Genomic DNA, 17,447 nt, shown 5'->3' with positions numbered 1-17,447 from the left:
TGAAGATCCATAAGAGGTTATAAGTGTTTACCAGAAGAAATTCTGAGCAAAAAAGGACCAGTAGAGATAGAGGAAAATCAAACAGAAATCACATTTTAAATTCTGCTTCTGATCTAATATAAGGATTCCCTCTCACTTTGTCCATTTGTGAAAATTGGATGCATTAGAATCAGCATTGCGTCCAAGGTTAAATATACAGTACATCTCTAAAGATTTAAAATGGTTCACACATTACAAAGATTTAGATCAGTAAAAATGAGGCCATTGATTGTTTTATCATGACCCTGATTTACTCTTGTTTGATGCATGCATTTCGCTCACTATGAACACATGCAAACAAGTTGCTACACAAAAACTAAGCACATTTTGAAGTAAACATATTTACAGATTTTTGACAAAAGTATAGCTAAAAGTCAACTGAAAAGGATCATTAGAAAGAGCATGCAGTAGACATTTGTTTTACTTAAAAAGCAATCAATGTTTTCACAAATATTTATATATACCTTTAATAACTACGAATATGCTACACATTTATCTTTGCTTGTTACATGCATTATTATCACACTGTTGGGTATAAAATAACTGACCTAGTAGAAGATGACAAAGATGGCTTTTCCTTTGCAGAAGACCGAATTTATCTATCAAGTAACCAAAAAGAAAGATTGTATTGGAACTCAGCCTACTTGTTAATTTTCTTGCAATATAAATAATTCGCCTGATCATTCTTGTTGTTAAAAAACCTCAGTTGATTTCCTCAGAATTTTACTATGCTATGACTTACTGCCACTTTGCATTATTTAGTACAATAACACTAAAAGGCACACGGGGCTTTGCTGCCAGTGATAATTCCCAAATACAAAGCCTGTTGTGGATTGGCCAGGCTGGTCTTAACGTCTGCCTGCAGGTCTTTCCTTGAATGATTTGGCCTTCTCATCTCTAATGGGGACCAATGATACCCCACCAGGACACTGGAAGGTGGGTTGCCCATAATTAGCGTGTAATTGCGAAGTATTTTCTGTTATTTAACAGCATCAAAAGTTCCATTAAATCTATTTCTCTGATAATGTGGTATCAACCCTACTTCCTAAAAATTGCTTCCAGTGAAAAGTATTTGTCTCCAGAAGCCAAAGTAGCTTTTTCTAATTTCAACAAATCTCATACTCAGCTAAACATCTCTAAAATATGTATATTTGGGTATGATATTAACCAAGTTCTCCATTACATGATCAGTCTTTATATATGAGCTACATAGTTGACTTGATTTCACTTGCTTTTCATCCCCCTCAGCAAAAGGGAGGGCTCTATATTTTACCTTCGGTCAAATTAATTTGTCTATACATTCAATCTATCTGTTGTAACAAAATCATTTAATGTGTCAGTCTTTTCTGAGCAACAATTTCTACCCACACTTATCTTGTACTAAAGATTCACTGAGCCTGTTGTGGGACTAATTTTGGTCATTTTTCCCTCTGTGTGATGTTGGCCCAGTTAATGTGAACTGCATAGGCTGTTCTACGTGCACAGACAGTGCTACTGAGAGGACCATTTCCACAACTTGCTGATAATTAGGGGCCATTCGAACACAAAGATGACATAGAGGGTCGTGGACCATCTGAATACTGCAAAAAAGGATGACGTTAGCATCTTGGCCCAAAGTCAGATGTGCTTTTCTTTTAATCCAGAGTTTTGGGCATGTGACATGGCAACTAATGCTGATCAATTTGTTTAATCACCTTTTGGAACTCGTCCAGATGCTCTCTGTTGAGAGCTGCACTAGCAAGATGAATCTCAGTGTTTACAGGACCACTGGTTTCTAACATGCCACTGGAGCTTTCAATAAATGGCTGAGCACAGAATGCAGCAGTTCATTCTCATAGCAGAGAGGAAGAAAGTTAAAAACTATATGCATTAACTTTATTTCTCCCCATAGGATCATGTCATGAATAATTTAACTTCTCTTATGCTAATTGGATCATGAAAGTATCCTTCTCTTCAGAGTCACTACTCTCGGCTTTCACCAGAACACCACCCCCCCCCCAACTGCCCCACCCCCGAACCACTTGTCTTTTGAGAAGGACACAAAGTGGAACTCCTTTTTATGTGAAATATATTAATAAAATACAGGTTTATGATTAGGAAATGCCCATGATATGGTATCAGAGACACTCTGCAGTAAAGTTCAACCTAGCAAACCTATAGCTTGCTCATTCTGAACATAGGCACTTTTCTTTTGCAGTTTCCCAGCAGAATTGTAGTGAGTGAGGCAGTACGAATAATGGACAGTGGTTTACTCAGATCGGGTTTCAGGAGAGAAAAGTTTGAGCTCTGTTCCTTTTGCTTTGGACTACAAGACAGTTCACCTGGTTGGCAATCTCCTATATATTTAGCACGTGTTCAAAAGCAAAAATAAAAACTTGCTTTTATGTACTATCTTTCACAACCTCACAACGTCCCAAAACATCTGGTAGCCAAGGAACTATATTTAGCTGATGAATGTCAGCATTTTAATTTAGAAAGCGATTTGTGCAGAGCACAGTGGCACAAACAGCAATTGATATTTGTTAGGTGATTTTGGTTAATAGATAAAAATATTGGCAGTACAGTGGACTCTCAGTGAGGGCACTCATGATGCCCTCTATGACGGAATAGCCAGTTGAAACTGACAGTCTAACTTTAGACAAGAATATCCAATGTGGAGCCCAATTAAAGTCAATGTCTACAGATGGGAAGGGAGGAAACTGCTAAAAACTAAACATCTGCTATAGTACTGAGCAGGGGAAACTCTTACTCTGGTAGTTGGAAGACTGGATTCATTTTGTATTATCACAACCCAAAGTACACGTGACTTAAACATTTCAAGATGTAACTGTGGCTTTCAATGTTCAAAGTAATTACAGAAGAGTCAGCTTACAAATGTAAACTGCACATCCATGTGACTCAGCATAAGAATCCTGATTTTCCATTTGATTCTCTATCACCCCTTGCCCCTTCTTGTGATTTGTTTTTAATTTATGTCCTCCTGCGATGTGGGTGTCACTGACTCTGTCAGCATTTATTATCTGTAGTGAGTGGCTTACTAGGTTACTTCCAAAGACAGTTATGAGTCAACCACTTTGTTGTATGGTTGAGTCACTTATAGTCCAGGTAACAACAGCAGATTTCCTTTTCTGAAGGACATTTGTTGGGCAAGATGCATTTTTAACAACAACCTGATCATTTCATGGTTAGAGTTAGGGATGCTAGCTTTTTGTTGTAGGGTTATTTAATGAACTGAACTCTAGCTGCCATGATGCGATTTGGATTAATGTCTGCAGATTATTTATCTAAATTTCTGGCTATCAGACTAGTGACATGACCACTATGCTACCACCTCCCACCACCACCCCCACCCTCCTCCCATCTACCATCCTACCTTTAAGATATTTCTTGAGCTCTATTCTGTACAAGCTTCCTGTCATCTACCTTAACATCACATTGTGTGGTTCAGTGTCAAATGTTGTTTAATAATGCTCTTGTGAATCACCTTCCAAAGTTTTGCTAAATTAAAGGCACCATGTACATACAGCTGTTATTGACAGAGTTTCCTACAGAGTTCCTGTCCCTGCAATGCAGGGAGATGCATTACATAATGTGCTGGGTACATCAAGTATGGTTGCCGTCACAGCCAGCTGCTCACAAGGCTGTGATTGCAGTGAAGATCAGCATATGGACTTGAGTTCTGTTCTGCCATGCTCTGCAGAGTGTTGAAGGGGGTGGGCTCTGCAGGTTAGGAGAGCTCAGGAAGTTTCAATCCCATCCAGCCTTTTGTTAGCAGACACCAGGGGAAGAATACTAACACCCAGCAAGAAATATTACTGGGTATTACAGCCCCTGGGAATTTGCCTTCTTCACTATCAGAGGCCAATTGTCTAATACTCAACATTTGACAAATAATGCGTTAAAACTTAATTTCATTGATGCCCTGAAACTACTCTTAGCAAATTTTGTTCTACAAATGCCCAGTACATTTGTCTAGCCTGAATATTCAAAACGTTATCCTTATTGGAGGGTGGATGAACACACCAGGCAACGCCAAGATCCAAAGATTGTGCTCTGAATTGAGCCTGGGGAAAATGAGAGTGCCAGTTTTCAAAGGAGACAAAAGAAGGAGTCAAGTAGTCCGAAAGTGAATGGGGAGGAGAATCAAGGAGGCAGGTGAGATTCACAGACAAAATAACTGCAGAAGGGGCATGGGTGTTGGGGGAAGCATAATTTAGCGCTAGTGTGAGTTGAATACCAGGAGGAGATTAAGAGGAAGAGGAGTGGAAAAGAGTAAAGAAAGGATGCTCTCAAACTAGCTCATTATCCCAAGAGAACTGATGGCATCAAAGAAACACCATCTTATTCACTTGTGAGTTTGATCAATAATACATGGTGGGGAAAGAAACTTACAAAAAAAGTAACAAATGTGAAATGTTTTTTTTCTGTTCCCCTAAGGTGGTAGCATTTAGGATTAATTACAGCTCTGCTTGAACTATGGAAAATCTTCTTGCCTGATGCTGAATGCATTCAAACTAAACCTTTTAAGGAATGGGTTGTTTTAATATGTGTTAGTTGATAAACTGGATTATCAATCCTTCGCATGACAGATTCTGCTTTACAGCAATTTCTGCCAATTCTCAGTAGGAGGATTACTCAATTGCTGTGTACAAAATGGCCTAACAAAAATGAGTTGAAACAAAATGTCCCTTTACAACAATCATACACCAATTCTGTCAACATCAATTGTTCTTTGATGCATAGCTAATGATTATCTAGCTCTTTTTATCTTACATTTTGACTAAGTACCTCATCTCTAAATTAGTATACTGAACTGGGATGCCACATTGACATCTAACCAGACTCTGACATAATTATTTAACCTTTTTCTGCCACTGTAGCGTGTTGGCTAACTAAAGTAAAAATGAAGTGATTTTACTAAGCCAGACTACACCATCCAAAATATCTCTGCAGTGATTCTCCAGACACCATTTGATTAAATTCTTAGATGTGTGCATACAATTATGTATATACTGTGGCATTTAAGTAGATATAAAACACTACTGCTCATAAAAACTCAACTTAAAAAAGGGAGATATTCTTAATATTCTTTCTCTAAGTGATAAAACATTTGGATCCTGAGAGTTTTCCTTACTTTAAAAATTTGCCTAAATCAATATCAACGTTACTTGTCAGACTTTTTCTTTTTATAACTTGAAATGTTCATTTACTTAATTGCCCTTAACAACTCTACATCAGATTGGTAGGCAATACTTTGCATTATTAATACACTACAAGTCTAGAAGAAAATCTATTGGAATGCACCCATAGTAATTCTTTTTAACACTTCTTAAGCATCAAGACTGAAAGATAATTGGCATAATTTGGTAGCAAAATGCAGAAAAGATTTAATTTAAGAGCTTCCTGAAGAAAGCACTCATTTATCCACAAGGTTCTGTGTTATGAAAAGGTATTTCTAGTCTTCCCAGTTTATAGAGAAGATGTTCCTCAGGCAACACTTGTCAATCACAGAAAACTTGACAGACCCAGTGATGCACATATAATAGTTGTTTAATAACTTCAAATGTACAGCTGTGATTGTCATGAGTTTACCATGAACTGATCAACAGTGTTGGAATCTTTAACCTGTTAAGAATAAACTAATCTCTGCAGCCTGATTAGAAGAAGAAGATTAGAAGTCGCAAGGTGATATACATTTTTAACATTCAAAATCAAATTGAACCACATCTTAAATTACTTATGATACTTTAATAATTGCAACTATCGTATTTTACCTTAATTCAATATATTTATAAAGACATTTTATTTCTTTCACCAGCCTTCAGCTCATTTGCAACAAAGCAACGTGAAGTACAGAAAATAGAACCACAAACAATACTGCGAAACACTGAAATTATAGCGAGCCTGTCCATTCTGTGTGTTAGGAAACAGTAGGATCTGATATATTTAAAAAGTCCTTCCTCTGTTAACGTAGCATGTAAAATTGATGGCTCAAAATATGACACTGAATGTTTTATAAGTGATCTGGATAATGGTAGCAGGGCAAAAATAATCATGCCACTAATTTTTAAAAAGAGTAACAGATCTCCCGAAGCATACTCAAATTGTATTGAATAATAGAAATATTTAAAAGGTCAAGACAACCTCACCGTGAAATTTAAAGTGTAATACTCTGCTATTAAAGTGGGGTCTACAAGTGGTAAGTGGTGTTCTAAAATATACATTGCTTCTGCAGCTGCCAGTATTCTCGAATATTGTTCCTTGCACGATGAGAGAGGATTCAGCTGTACTTTGAGAAGGCAAAAATTATTTGCACTGCATGAGAATATTACCCACCTAGCAAGATGTAGGTTTAAGTCAAGGAACTCCTGGTCACACACAATGATATTTCCTTAAATAATCTGGACGCTGAGATCTGAAGATGTGAAATCTGGTCCACAACATAAGTACCCAACAAAAATTTGGTTGAAGGTGCAATTACCAAATTTTCTTGTTTTTGCCTGCAGTGTCAATATTGGACTGCACTGAAGTGCATTCACATAGAACATGAAGGGTGTGTCTATTAATTGAACAAATGAGACATCATGGACTCGCTGATTTGATATTGATGAGCCACACTACAAACTTCTTTAAATTTGGATATAACAGAGGGATTGAAGCGGTTCACTTAGCCACCCTGCTTTTATCAACTGGCTATCAAACCTCAACACACAACTTTAACAGGCAAACCTCCTGCCACCACTTGCCCTAACTACACAAAAGAAGAAAAAGATTAAAGTAAAAAAAAATGCATTGAAAGTAGCCTGCACTTAACAAACACAACTTGAGGTTATATGGAGTATAACTGTAATTTTGTACAGAAGAAAACTCAGAGACATAGAGTGTTTTAGAGCCATTCTGCATCTGTCACTAAATGTGACAGCAGTTCAGGTACTATATTCAATATTTCAAAAAGGCAGATGACAATATGCACTTTACCTAGGCCTTAATGATTTATGCTCAGTCATAGAATCGTACAGCACAAAAATGGCCCTTCAGCCCACCACATCCATGCCAACCTTATAGCCCACCTACACTACACTAATCCCATTTGCCTGCATTAGGACCATATCTTCCAATGTCTTGCTCTTTCTACACTATATTCTCTGCATATGATGAAGTAATCAAACAGAAAAAACACATAGTAGATTATGCAAATTTTTGGGAAATAATTCTTAATTGGAGATAATGAACATTTGTTATTTTAGTAAAGAATATGATAGATGCTGAATTCATTAACAACACTCCCGTCTCTAGAAAAGGGATGAAAAAATGGAATGAGATTATGAATAACATTGACTTTTTAATCTCTGCTAAACAGTTCCCTGTTTATGTGGAATTTGTTTCAGATATGACTATCAGCTATTTACAAATTGTTCTGGTCCTGAGTGTAAGGTGGAGGATTAAACTATACAGGATGTGGACTCTGTGCTCAGAGTGAACTACCTATTTCCAAAGAATAGTGGTTACCACACAGATTAGGACAACTAGCCTTTCCACACAATGGATCAATTGCATGGATGATAATGGGAATACCCTAGTATTTGGTGTGGTAAACAAAGATGGAAAAAATACACTTTTAGTGTGGAGTTACATTTTCTCATTGAATTAATCCTCAGTGATTTAAATTCAATCCTGACCTCCAGTGCTGTTTGTGTGGAGTTCGCACATTCTCCCTGTGACTGTGTGGATTTCCTCCCTGAACTCTGGTTTGCTCCCACATCCCAAAGATGTGTGGGGAAGTAGGTTTATTGGCCATTGTAAATTGCTCCTGGTGTAGGTGAGTGAGTGGCAAGATATGGGAGGAGTTGATGGAAATGTGGGGAGAGTAATGTGGGCTAAGTGATGGATTGGATGCCTGATGGTTGGCATGAACTCGATGGGCTGAAGATTCTATTTCCATACTGTTTGACTCTTTGACTCCTTCTTCTCTGATGGACACAGACTATACATCACAAGACCCTGAGGCAGTGATACTGGTCAAACGTCCAGCTGGGCCTGAAATTACTGCTATGTTAAAAAGTAGTTGCAGAGTTCCATTCAGTCTATTTCAGATAGCTATTTGTCACCGATGGTTGCACACTGCAGTTATCAATACTCCTTTCTGACACTAGAAAGAAGAGAACCAGCTATTAAAATTTAGCCAGTCCTGTCAAAGACATGATCACATGTTTTTGGCAAAAGTACTGTTCCGGTCAAAGGCATTAATTGTGACGATTGTTCCATTCTTATCTAATAGCTTGCAGAGGAAGTATTGGAGATGGCAAGGTTGGAGGTCTCTCACAGAAGTCGCTCCTTTCTCAATTACTTGCTCAGCATGAAAACCTGGTGCACAACACTGCCACTCATCTGTTACTGCCTTCTTTTTCTGCTGCCTGCTAATCATGTTGCATCCCCCCTTTTCGGAACCCATCAGACATCTTGGGTCCACCTCAGGAGTCATTGTTGTTCGCTCTTACCTTCCCAAGAACCAGCGTGCAAATCAGCACCATATGGTCGGCAGAGTCAGACAGATCTGCACTAGGTAATTCAGTGAGCACCAGTGCAAGCAGAAAATTAATGACCCAGAAACAGCTCCTCGGAGCGTAGAGGCACCAGTACTGCAACCTGTAAAGGAAGGATGAACTCTAAGCACCAGGAGGTGCTCAATAGATTGGGTCATCTGCCCAGGAGCTTCTACAGCATTTTGGAGAGCATGGAGGAGTCTGCCACCAACTTGCGTGGGCTTCTGGCATGTGGTATTGGTATTTTGGCTGTTGCCCATGGAGTTTGTGGTGTCCTCGAGGGATGCAAAAGTTGAACCAGCCCTCTGTGGGTTGGTGGCACCAGTATGGATGCGCATGCTTTGGGCATCAACAGTGTACGCCTAGGTAAAGGACTGGTTGGAAATTGGGGCAAGTGGACCTTCAATGCTATGTTGGTGTTGTTCTAAAAAAATCATCTTGCTGCCACTGTGTTTTCCCCTAAAAACACTGAGATAAAATCCAACAGTTGCAGTACTATTCATGTTCTCTCTTCCCAGCTCCTGGCAATTAAGCCATTTGTTCAGGGTGACGAAGAAATGCTTCGCCTCATTTGGGTAAAAATGCGTTTTAGCATGGGAGCAAGCCTCAAAGTGGAGTAAACAGGAGAAAGCAATGAATCTGCTTTCCGACAGTCAATGGCAAGGCAGGTCTTTGCATAACTGCAGATCCTGCTGGGCAGCAGATCAGCCAATGGACTGCAGGATTCTGCTTCAACAGCTGTTCTGCTGGTTGCCAGGTCATTGGACACCAGGTCACCAGTTGTCCGCTCACTCATAGCTCGCACCTTACCTTGTTTCCTGCTTTGCACCATGAGAAACTCTGTGATGTCAATTTTGGAGGGGCCATCAATTTTGCTGGCTTTACAGACAGTCAGTGATTTCCATCCCACTTGTTTTCTTCCTTTCCCAGTCCTGATGAAGGCTCCCAGATGTGAAATATTAACTTTTTCTCTTTCCACAGATGCTACCTGACCTGCTGAGTGTTTCCAGCATTTTCTGTTTTTATTTCAGATTTCCATCATCCATGGTGTTATGAATTTCATTTCCACCCCACACCTGGTGTCACAGGGGTAAAATGGCAGTGCTGTGTAACAGCAGGAAGATAGAATAGCATTGAGAAAACCTTGGGGATGAGTGGAAGGAGGGATGGTTTCTGACAGCCTGAAGAAGGCTGCCTAGATGTCCATCCTCCATCAGTGGCATGCTCTGGAGTCCTAGCACTGCGTAGTATTCTACATCCAAAGTCTGCAACAGAACTTTGGTAGCAGAGTACAATGTGCTATTGCCCCTAATAGGTTTACCACAACTCACTAGAGATGAATTTCCAAGCAACTGCATCTCTGAGGGAGGAGGGTAGATGCATGTGAACAGAGGGATATGCTTATAATAGAATACTGTATTTGTGAAACAAGGTCAGAGGTGAGGGTTAGCAACACTGGAACAATTCTGTGAATGAATTAGCCTGTTGAAAAAACTCAAATCCTATCCTCACTTTTTTTTATATTACATTTCTCAATTGTGAGATAACAAGAGACTCTAAATTACACAGCCTGTTGATATTTAAAATAACTAGTCAGGATTTACCTGGCACATGCAGTACGATGGTGGGAATGGATTGGCTATCAGTACTTGGGAGAATTTTCACATTCAATTTTACATTTTAATTTTGTTTTGCTTACACCCTTATTACCAGTTTTGCTTCCCTGTGAACTCACTACTATTTTTTTGCCATTTTACACACACAGAGTTCTATGGCTCTAAATGTCTCAGAAAAGAGGAATGATAGAATAAGCAGGTGTGAATCATGTACACAGAAGTTATATCGTTGTTCTATAATGTTGTAATGTTATGCATGTTCAATACTTTTGTGGGTCTCATGAATTTCACACTATATTTAACTTTGAATGAAGGTGCTCGCTGCTGGAATCCCATGACACTACAAATGCCTTGTGGGAGCTATATGATTTATGTCTTGCATTAAAAAAAATATTTTGAAATAAATATGAAACAGTAGCCCATGTATTATTCCACACATCTGACTACAGAAACCCCCCACATGAATGAAGAAGTATAAAGCCAGCACTGAATGTGTAATATTTTATGCTTAAAATTGTTGTTTTTTGACTTTTTAAGTTTGTCTTGAACTTAATATCAGTTTATCATTCAATCTGTATATCACTTCTTGCCCTCAGGACATAATATGCAAACAATGTTCTGTGAAATAAGAGTCATGGAAATCCAAATGATTACTGCTGCGTACATATTTCATAGAACTTGACAAGCTTTCATAAGACTTGCTTACATTTGAGTCCAGCACAATTAGAATGACTTAAAATAACTTGTAACCACTGTACCAATATTAGTCCAAAACTTTTGATTTCTCATTGATTCTCAAATGAGAAACACATGAAATGCTCTTTAAATCTATTCCTTGTAAGCTACCACAATTCTGTTTTGAACTCAGGCACAATAGTGGTAGCGCATATGAGAAGTATTCTTCATACAGGCAGAATTCTCTGATGTGATTCACATAATAAACTTTTGCAACAAATCTTGACTGATTGAAGGACATAGTTTTGAGGAAATGCCTTTAACTTTTAAAGCTGTATTCCCCTGAACATGAGCAATCATTACGCACATGCCCGCACACATGCACAATGCACACACCCTTGAGTCAGCCAGGCAGACATGAGAGCCCTCTCACACACACACACACACACACACACACACACACACACACACACACACACACACACACACACACACACACACACACACAAATACACACACACGCACACACACCCCAGGGCCATCTCCTTCATGCTCCAGCCTGCATCTTACCACCATAACTCAGCAAACCCACTGCAACCAGACAGTTTTGAATTTCAGCTGGGACCTGAGCGACCTGTTAATGAAACTGCATAAGGGTAAAAACCTACAGTGTTGAGTTATGCCTGTGTTGCAAGCAGACTTGGAGTCAAAACGCTTCAAGCGTTAACGTAATTGCAAGAATGTGAAAAATGAAGCATCAAGCTCCTGAGCAAAGCAAAAGGTCAAACCCGAGCCTCTCACAACACTGCTCTGTGGAAGATGGCCTCATTTTACCATTTAATCAGCCTCATGCTCTGTTGTCTCCATAATTTTTTTAACCTATTAAAAAAATTGCAATTAACTTAAAAAAATGCACTCTGTCTTCAATAAGTGACATTCACTAGCTTTCCATGTTAAAATATGATCTGTGGCATATATGAAAAACACTGCACTCAACCCAGAAGACAGTCAATAAGTGCTCAGCAGATTGCAGGTCACTTGAACTTATGCATGTAAAATAATCAATACTTCTCAAAGATTAGGTTTTCAGGATCTTCAGAAATGACAGAGAAAACAAATGTATGGCACCCATAAATACCAACTAGATAGGATTTTTTTGTTCCAGCTTGTAGACTGAATTCATTTAAAACCACAGTTTTCTTTTATAATGGTGCTACAGTCATACAGCACTTATTAGTTTCCACATCACAGTGGCATTACCCTAATACCGCAATAATTCATATAACCAACTACCGTCACTACTGACAGAGCAAACTCAAACAACTGTGCTTCTCTAGAAAGTGGATAATGTCACAAAATATATAGTACACTGTGACCTTTGGCTCCTGAATGGATTGGGTTTATTTATACGATCCAGAAAAAACATTATTCATATTAAAAGACAAAAGGCTGCAGCAACACTTGTTACTTAACCTGTTACCGCTATATCCATATTAACTGCCATATCATTTCCTTCATGCAAGTTATGTCAGTAGTTTAAAAAAATTGTTTTCACTGACAGCTTTTCTGCTCTTATGTACCCACCCTCTGATACTGATGTTTGTTTTATGATGCATGCAGCCATATCGTGGGAACCTGTGGTTTGTTTAGTCATGCCTCTGTTGAGCAAGGAGAGAATTAACCTCTTACCTTGCTCGCTGCTGTTGTCCCCACTTTGGGAAGCGTGACCCCCACTGGAGGGTCCAGGTGTGCCAGCAGAGTGCGTTGACGTTGCATCATCGTGGTCTCTATTCCATGATGATGGGTTCTGATACGAGAACCCGCACCCACCAAAGGATTTTTCCAGTAAGTATTCCCAAAGCAAGTGAAGAACACAGAAAACAAAGAAAGGAAATAAATTAACAACACAAAAACATAAGTAGAATGATCATTTCCAAATAGAACTCATTTTCTTAATGATATCCTCCTAGATTCTGAGCAACAGTTTTTTTCAGAGAAGATTAACAATATACCAAGATGAAAATTAGACAAATTTTTTAAGGCCAATTGTTGATAAGTATTATCTTATTATACATAACAATATTTTGTTATAAAAGTTAACTGTAAGTCATGAAGTCTTTACTGCTGCATTAAAAGGCACGTCTGATATTAAAAACATACAGGCATTCACTTTTACTTGTTTTAATGCTCTTCTTTTCTCTTTTTTGACAGAGAGATATAAAGTTTGCTATCAGACCCAATGTTTAAGACAGAAAGTCACAGCTTACTGCTGCACTGAAGAATGTAAGCTCCTCCTGGCCCCCTCCCCTTTCCTGGCTGTTCATAATGCCATGCCTCTACTTAAAGGAAAACAGGATTTCTACTGTACAGGAAGAGCTTTATCAGCACCACATGAAGGCAGGGAAAAGATGGAATTTCCTCTCACAGACCAAAAAAAAGAAAAAGGACACGTGAAACAGATCAGCCTTTGGGCTCGATCTGTAAAACTCGACACCTGCACATTATCATCATTGCCAATAGGCAGTCTGACTTGTGAGACTGCCCAATATACACAAGTCGATCAGTTATCCCACAATATTGGGGTTGAAAATGAATAAATAAATAGATATAACAGTTCAAATCATAAAAATAAAAATATTCATTTTTAAAACAAAAAAGCAAGACACAGAGTGATACCAACAGCTCCAAACCAAGCACAAAAAAGTGTAAATTTCAAATCAATAATTTTACCATTGTGCAGATGATGGTGGAAATAAAAACCAGATGAATCTGCAAAGGATGACTGTTGACTAGACACAGAGCAGTTATACCACAACAACAAATCAGTGAAGACCGTAAAATAAAAGCAATACTGTTGCGAAATTTGGAAATGCAGCAACCTCTGCCTGGATTCTGGAAGGCTGATGCCTAAGAGTGTCCCTTTTTATCTCTAAGCTAGGAAACCACTCAAACAGCTTTGAGCTGAAGGCAAACAGTAGGCAGGGACTCTTCAGCCCACTGAAGCCTCTTAGCGTCAGCTGTTTGCCGGATGGTAATCAGATAAAGAGCTAAGAGAATGAAATGAAAAAGGAGAAACAATAGCTCTGCGTGAATTTGGTTCAGTAACAACACAAAGCTAGAACCTTGATGTAGAAACAAGACAAATGCAGTGAGTTCACCTAGATGATGGTTTAAAGGGACATACAAAGTGCAGTTAATTTTATGCACTGCAAGCTCCCTTAAATTACCCACTGCTATCACTCCTTAACACCAACACAAAAATTATATTTGCAACTGGATAACGTCTCTTCTATATCCCATACTAAATTTCAGCAAAACCATATTAATATTTTGTTGTCATTAACACAGCCTTATTCTTTTGTTAGTTTAATGGATGCAAGTTAAATAATCATAAAGAATATTATTTCTTGTAACTGTAAATACTGATTTCAGAATGGATAACTTCACACACTAGTTTGAATGGTAGTCGTATCATGAATGTGCATCCTGCCCCCTTGCTACTCTGCCCAATATACAATCTAAAGGAGTACACCACACGTGTAATGATACCCAGCATTAGCAAAAAATACACTAGAATGGTTCACTCCACTACCAATAGACTCCCCTCCTTCCCCATCACACCCCCCAACTCATTCCTAATTGAGTTAAAAAGAGTTAAAGAGAGAAAACCTTGCCGAAGAGTGAATGTAGCACAATAATAGGAGCACGAAAATAGATACAAGAAGCTAAGTCTCCAGGGGCAGTATTTTCTATTTGCTGGTCTACAGACTCACAGCTGATAATGCAAGTTGTAATTAATATAAAAGCAGGAGACAATATGGGCAAAGCTTGTACTGGCTGGGCCACAGGAGAACACTTTACCACTATACAGTCCCTCTCATTTACACATGCTATCTTCCGTAGCAAACAAAATTCTGCCACTGTTTTCTCTCTTAGATGCCCAAAACAGATTTAGCACAGGCACTTAATTTTGCTGATGGAAAATGTTAAAAAAGATGAGAATAAGACAGACAGAAAGAGCGGATATCAAAGGGACTTGGTGAGTGTGTGTGAGAGAGAGAATAAGAGAAAGAAGAGAAGATCATAAAGATTGAGTGAGGTACAGAGGGAGGGAGGGGAGAGAGAGAGAGAGAGAACCTAGTCACAAATTAAAAGATACTCTAACATGTTTGCCTTTTGTCAGTGTGGTGCATTCATCATAGTAAGCAATGTAAATATCTTTACCTGCCAGACTTTCTGAAAGAAAGCTATTTTTGACAATAAAATGATATATCATTTGTCAACCTCTGTTATGGGACACAATAGTCTCATCCACATTTTTTCAAACCTTGTTTATTGTGTCATTTAAGTTTGTGAACTTTGCTTTCTAATATTTATATAGTACCTTAAAGAATTTTCTTTGATAATTTATGTTCCATATTTGACAAATTCTTACTTGGCATGCTGTTTGTAAGGCATACAATTTTTATCTAGCTACTATACAATTTAAAGATATCAGTCTGCATTAGGTAAAATAATTAACCTCCACGTGTTTAAGCGTACCACGTAATTTATTTTGGACTCTATCATTGAAGTGTTGTGATATTTTTTCACTAACTGCTAACAATATCAATTTCAAACCAGCATAAAAAAAGAAATTAGCTCCAAAAGTATATAACACAACCATTTATCACTTTGCATATGCCATCAAGTGTTTAAATGGGAAATAATAATAAATGTATAGAAACCAATCGTTAAAAAAAAGACATCTATCTCTAAATCACTCAATCTCATGTGAGCTTCTTAATAATGAATCTTTGCAATACAGATAGTCCTTATTTGAATTAAAAATAGCTATATTATTGTTAGAAGTAGATATTTATAATTGTAATGTCCTGTCAATAAAACATTAATAGTTCAATGCAGCAATACAAACATTTCTACTACAGTACTATTTTTACTATATCCCTGTATCATTTAAAATGCAATGCCTGGACAGTAGCTAATGAATCCATTAATAATAGTAAAGAAAGTTAAAACTGAATGTGGGTATGCACAATTACAAAGAATGATTTGCTGGCAATGACTTTAAGGTAGTAATTCAATCCTGGGTTCCTAATACTCGTGAACTGCTCAAGCTTTGCTCTTGTGTTTATGACATCATCATAACTGTGTGATAGAATTACTGCTTTATATCTCTGCGCCAGCAATTTACTATCCTGTCTTTATTTTGTTTTGGGGGATGGGTGAAATTGTAATTAGTAAATAACAGTTCTGATTTTTCATGTGCTTTCCTTTCCTAAAATACAATCAAAATTAATAGTGTGGCAAAAATCACAATACTGGAATTTCTAGTTTACAAATCTATATCCCTTTGAAACTGTGTTCTACTGTTTGTTTTTGCAAATTTAACTAACTGGCAATTTTAATAGTTCAAGAACAAGGCAGGTATAAGGTTTAATGTGAAATCAATTCTAATTTTAAAAACATACAATGAAAATAGCAACATTCCTTTTGGCCAATAAATAATTACTTTGGCAGTTGTTAGTATCAAGGGTTTTAAAAAAGGTATAAAGCAAAAGTGTATATGTAATCTAACCTCTCAAACTACCAACTAAAAATGTTAATGCAGTTATTTACCTTTTTGGCATATACATTACAATACCTACCTTCCCCCAACACCCACAATGAAGTACTAAAGCATAAAATGGGGATTTCTGCGAAGTAGGTAGATTCACAGCTGTACTTAAAAATGGTCTCCAGAACATGCAGCTGCCCCTCCTACAGAGTACTATTTGCTGACTGCTAAATATTTCTGCCCTAGCCCTTGAATGCAAACCTGTTTTACCTTACCCAAAACTATAGCAACAAATCTGAAGCACAACCTGATTGGCTTGGACTTCATAGCTTGCAAAAGGAAGTTAAACTACATTATTATAAATTCTGCTTTGGAATATCTATTCTATGACTTGCCCTGAAATACTTCACATTAATATACTTTACCAACCACAGGAATTCAAAACATAGCATCAAAATGCATTACCTGCACCTTTATTTTACATTTCATTACAATTAACACACATCCATAATCAGGTTATAAACCTTCTTTTATGGGTAATTCATTAGCTGTCACCTATTTATCAAAGTTATGCTAAGCAGTACTCACAAGTGAATAGTTTGTACTCATGATCAAACTGGGCAAAGAATGCTATTATTTTCACACTTTAAAAGCATATATAAAAAACATTTGCTTCTCCTTTGTCTACAGAGTGAAACAGCAGCAATAGTTTAAGCATTGCCAATCCTGAACTCCCACCGCTTAAAACTGGTGTTAACTCAAAATCCTTTGCAATATAGACAGCTGCTACACTAGTAGGCAGAGCAAAATGGTCTCCTTAAAAATGGCTCTGCAACTATTTTTCTAGCATTCTGTCATTTCATGAGCAACAGCAGAGCCGGGCAGGTTTGCTATTTCTATCTCTGCCAACAGTATCCCTGTCAAGAGTGCAAGGCAATTTAACTTAGGAAGAATATTCACTGGCAAATGTTCAAAGGAATGCTACCAAGCAACAAATGATTTCATGCAAAACAAATT

The 17,447-nt window shown here is 37.8% G+C and overlaps 1 protein-coding gene across 5 annotated transcripts in view; it reads right to left on the bottom strand.

Annotated features, from left to right (window-relative positions):
• Positions 1–17,447, bottom strand: part of meis2a (Meis homeobox 2a) — a 105,771-nt gene that overhangs the window by 78,823 nt on the left and 9,501 nt on the right. For all 5 annotated transcript variants that reach the window (XM_052024912.1, XM_052024920.1, XM_052024928.1 and 2 more), the window contains one exon: positions 12,563–12,680. In XM_052024912.1, the coding sequence (XP_051880872.1) occupies positions 12,563–12,680 (118 nt within the window). The remainder of the gene's footprint in view (positions 1–12,562; positions 12,681–17,447) is intronic.

The sequence above is a fragment of the Pristis pectinata genome, chromosome 1 (assembly GCF_009764475.1).
Source record: "Pristis pectinata isolate sPriPec2 chromosome 1, sPriPec2.1.pri, whole genome shotgun sequence".
NCBI classification, from domain to species: domain Eukaryota; kingdom Metazoa; phylum Chordata; class Chondrichthyes; order Rhinopristiformes; family Pristidae; genus Pristis; species Pristis pectinata.
Note: the sequence above shows the minus strand (reverse complement) of the source record. Positions and strands in the feature narration are given on the sequence as shown.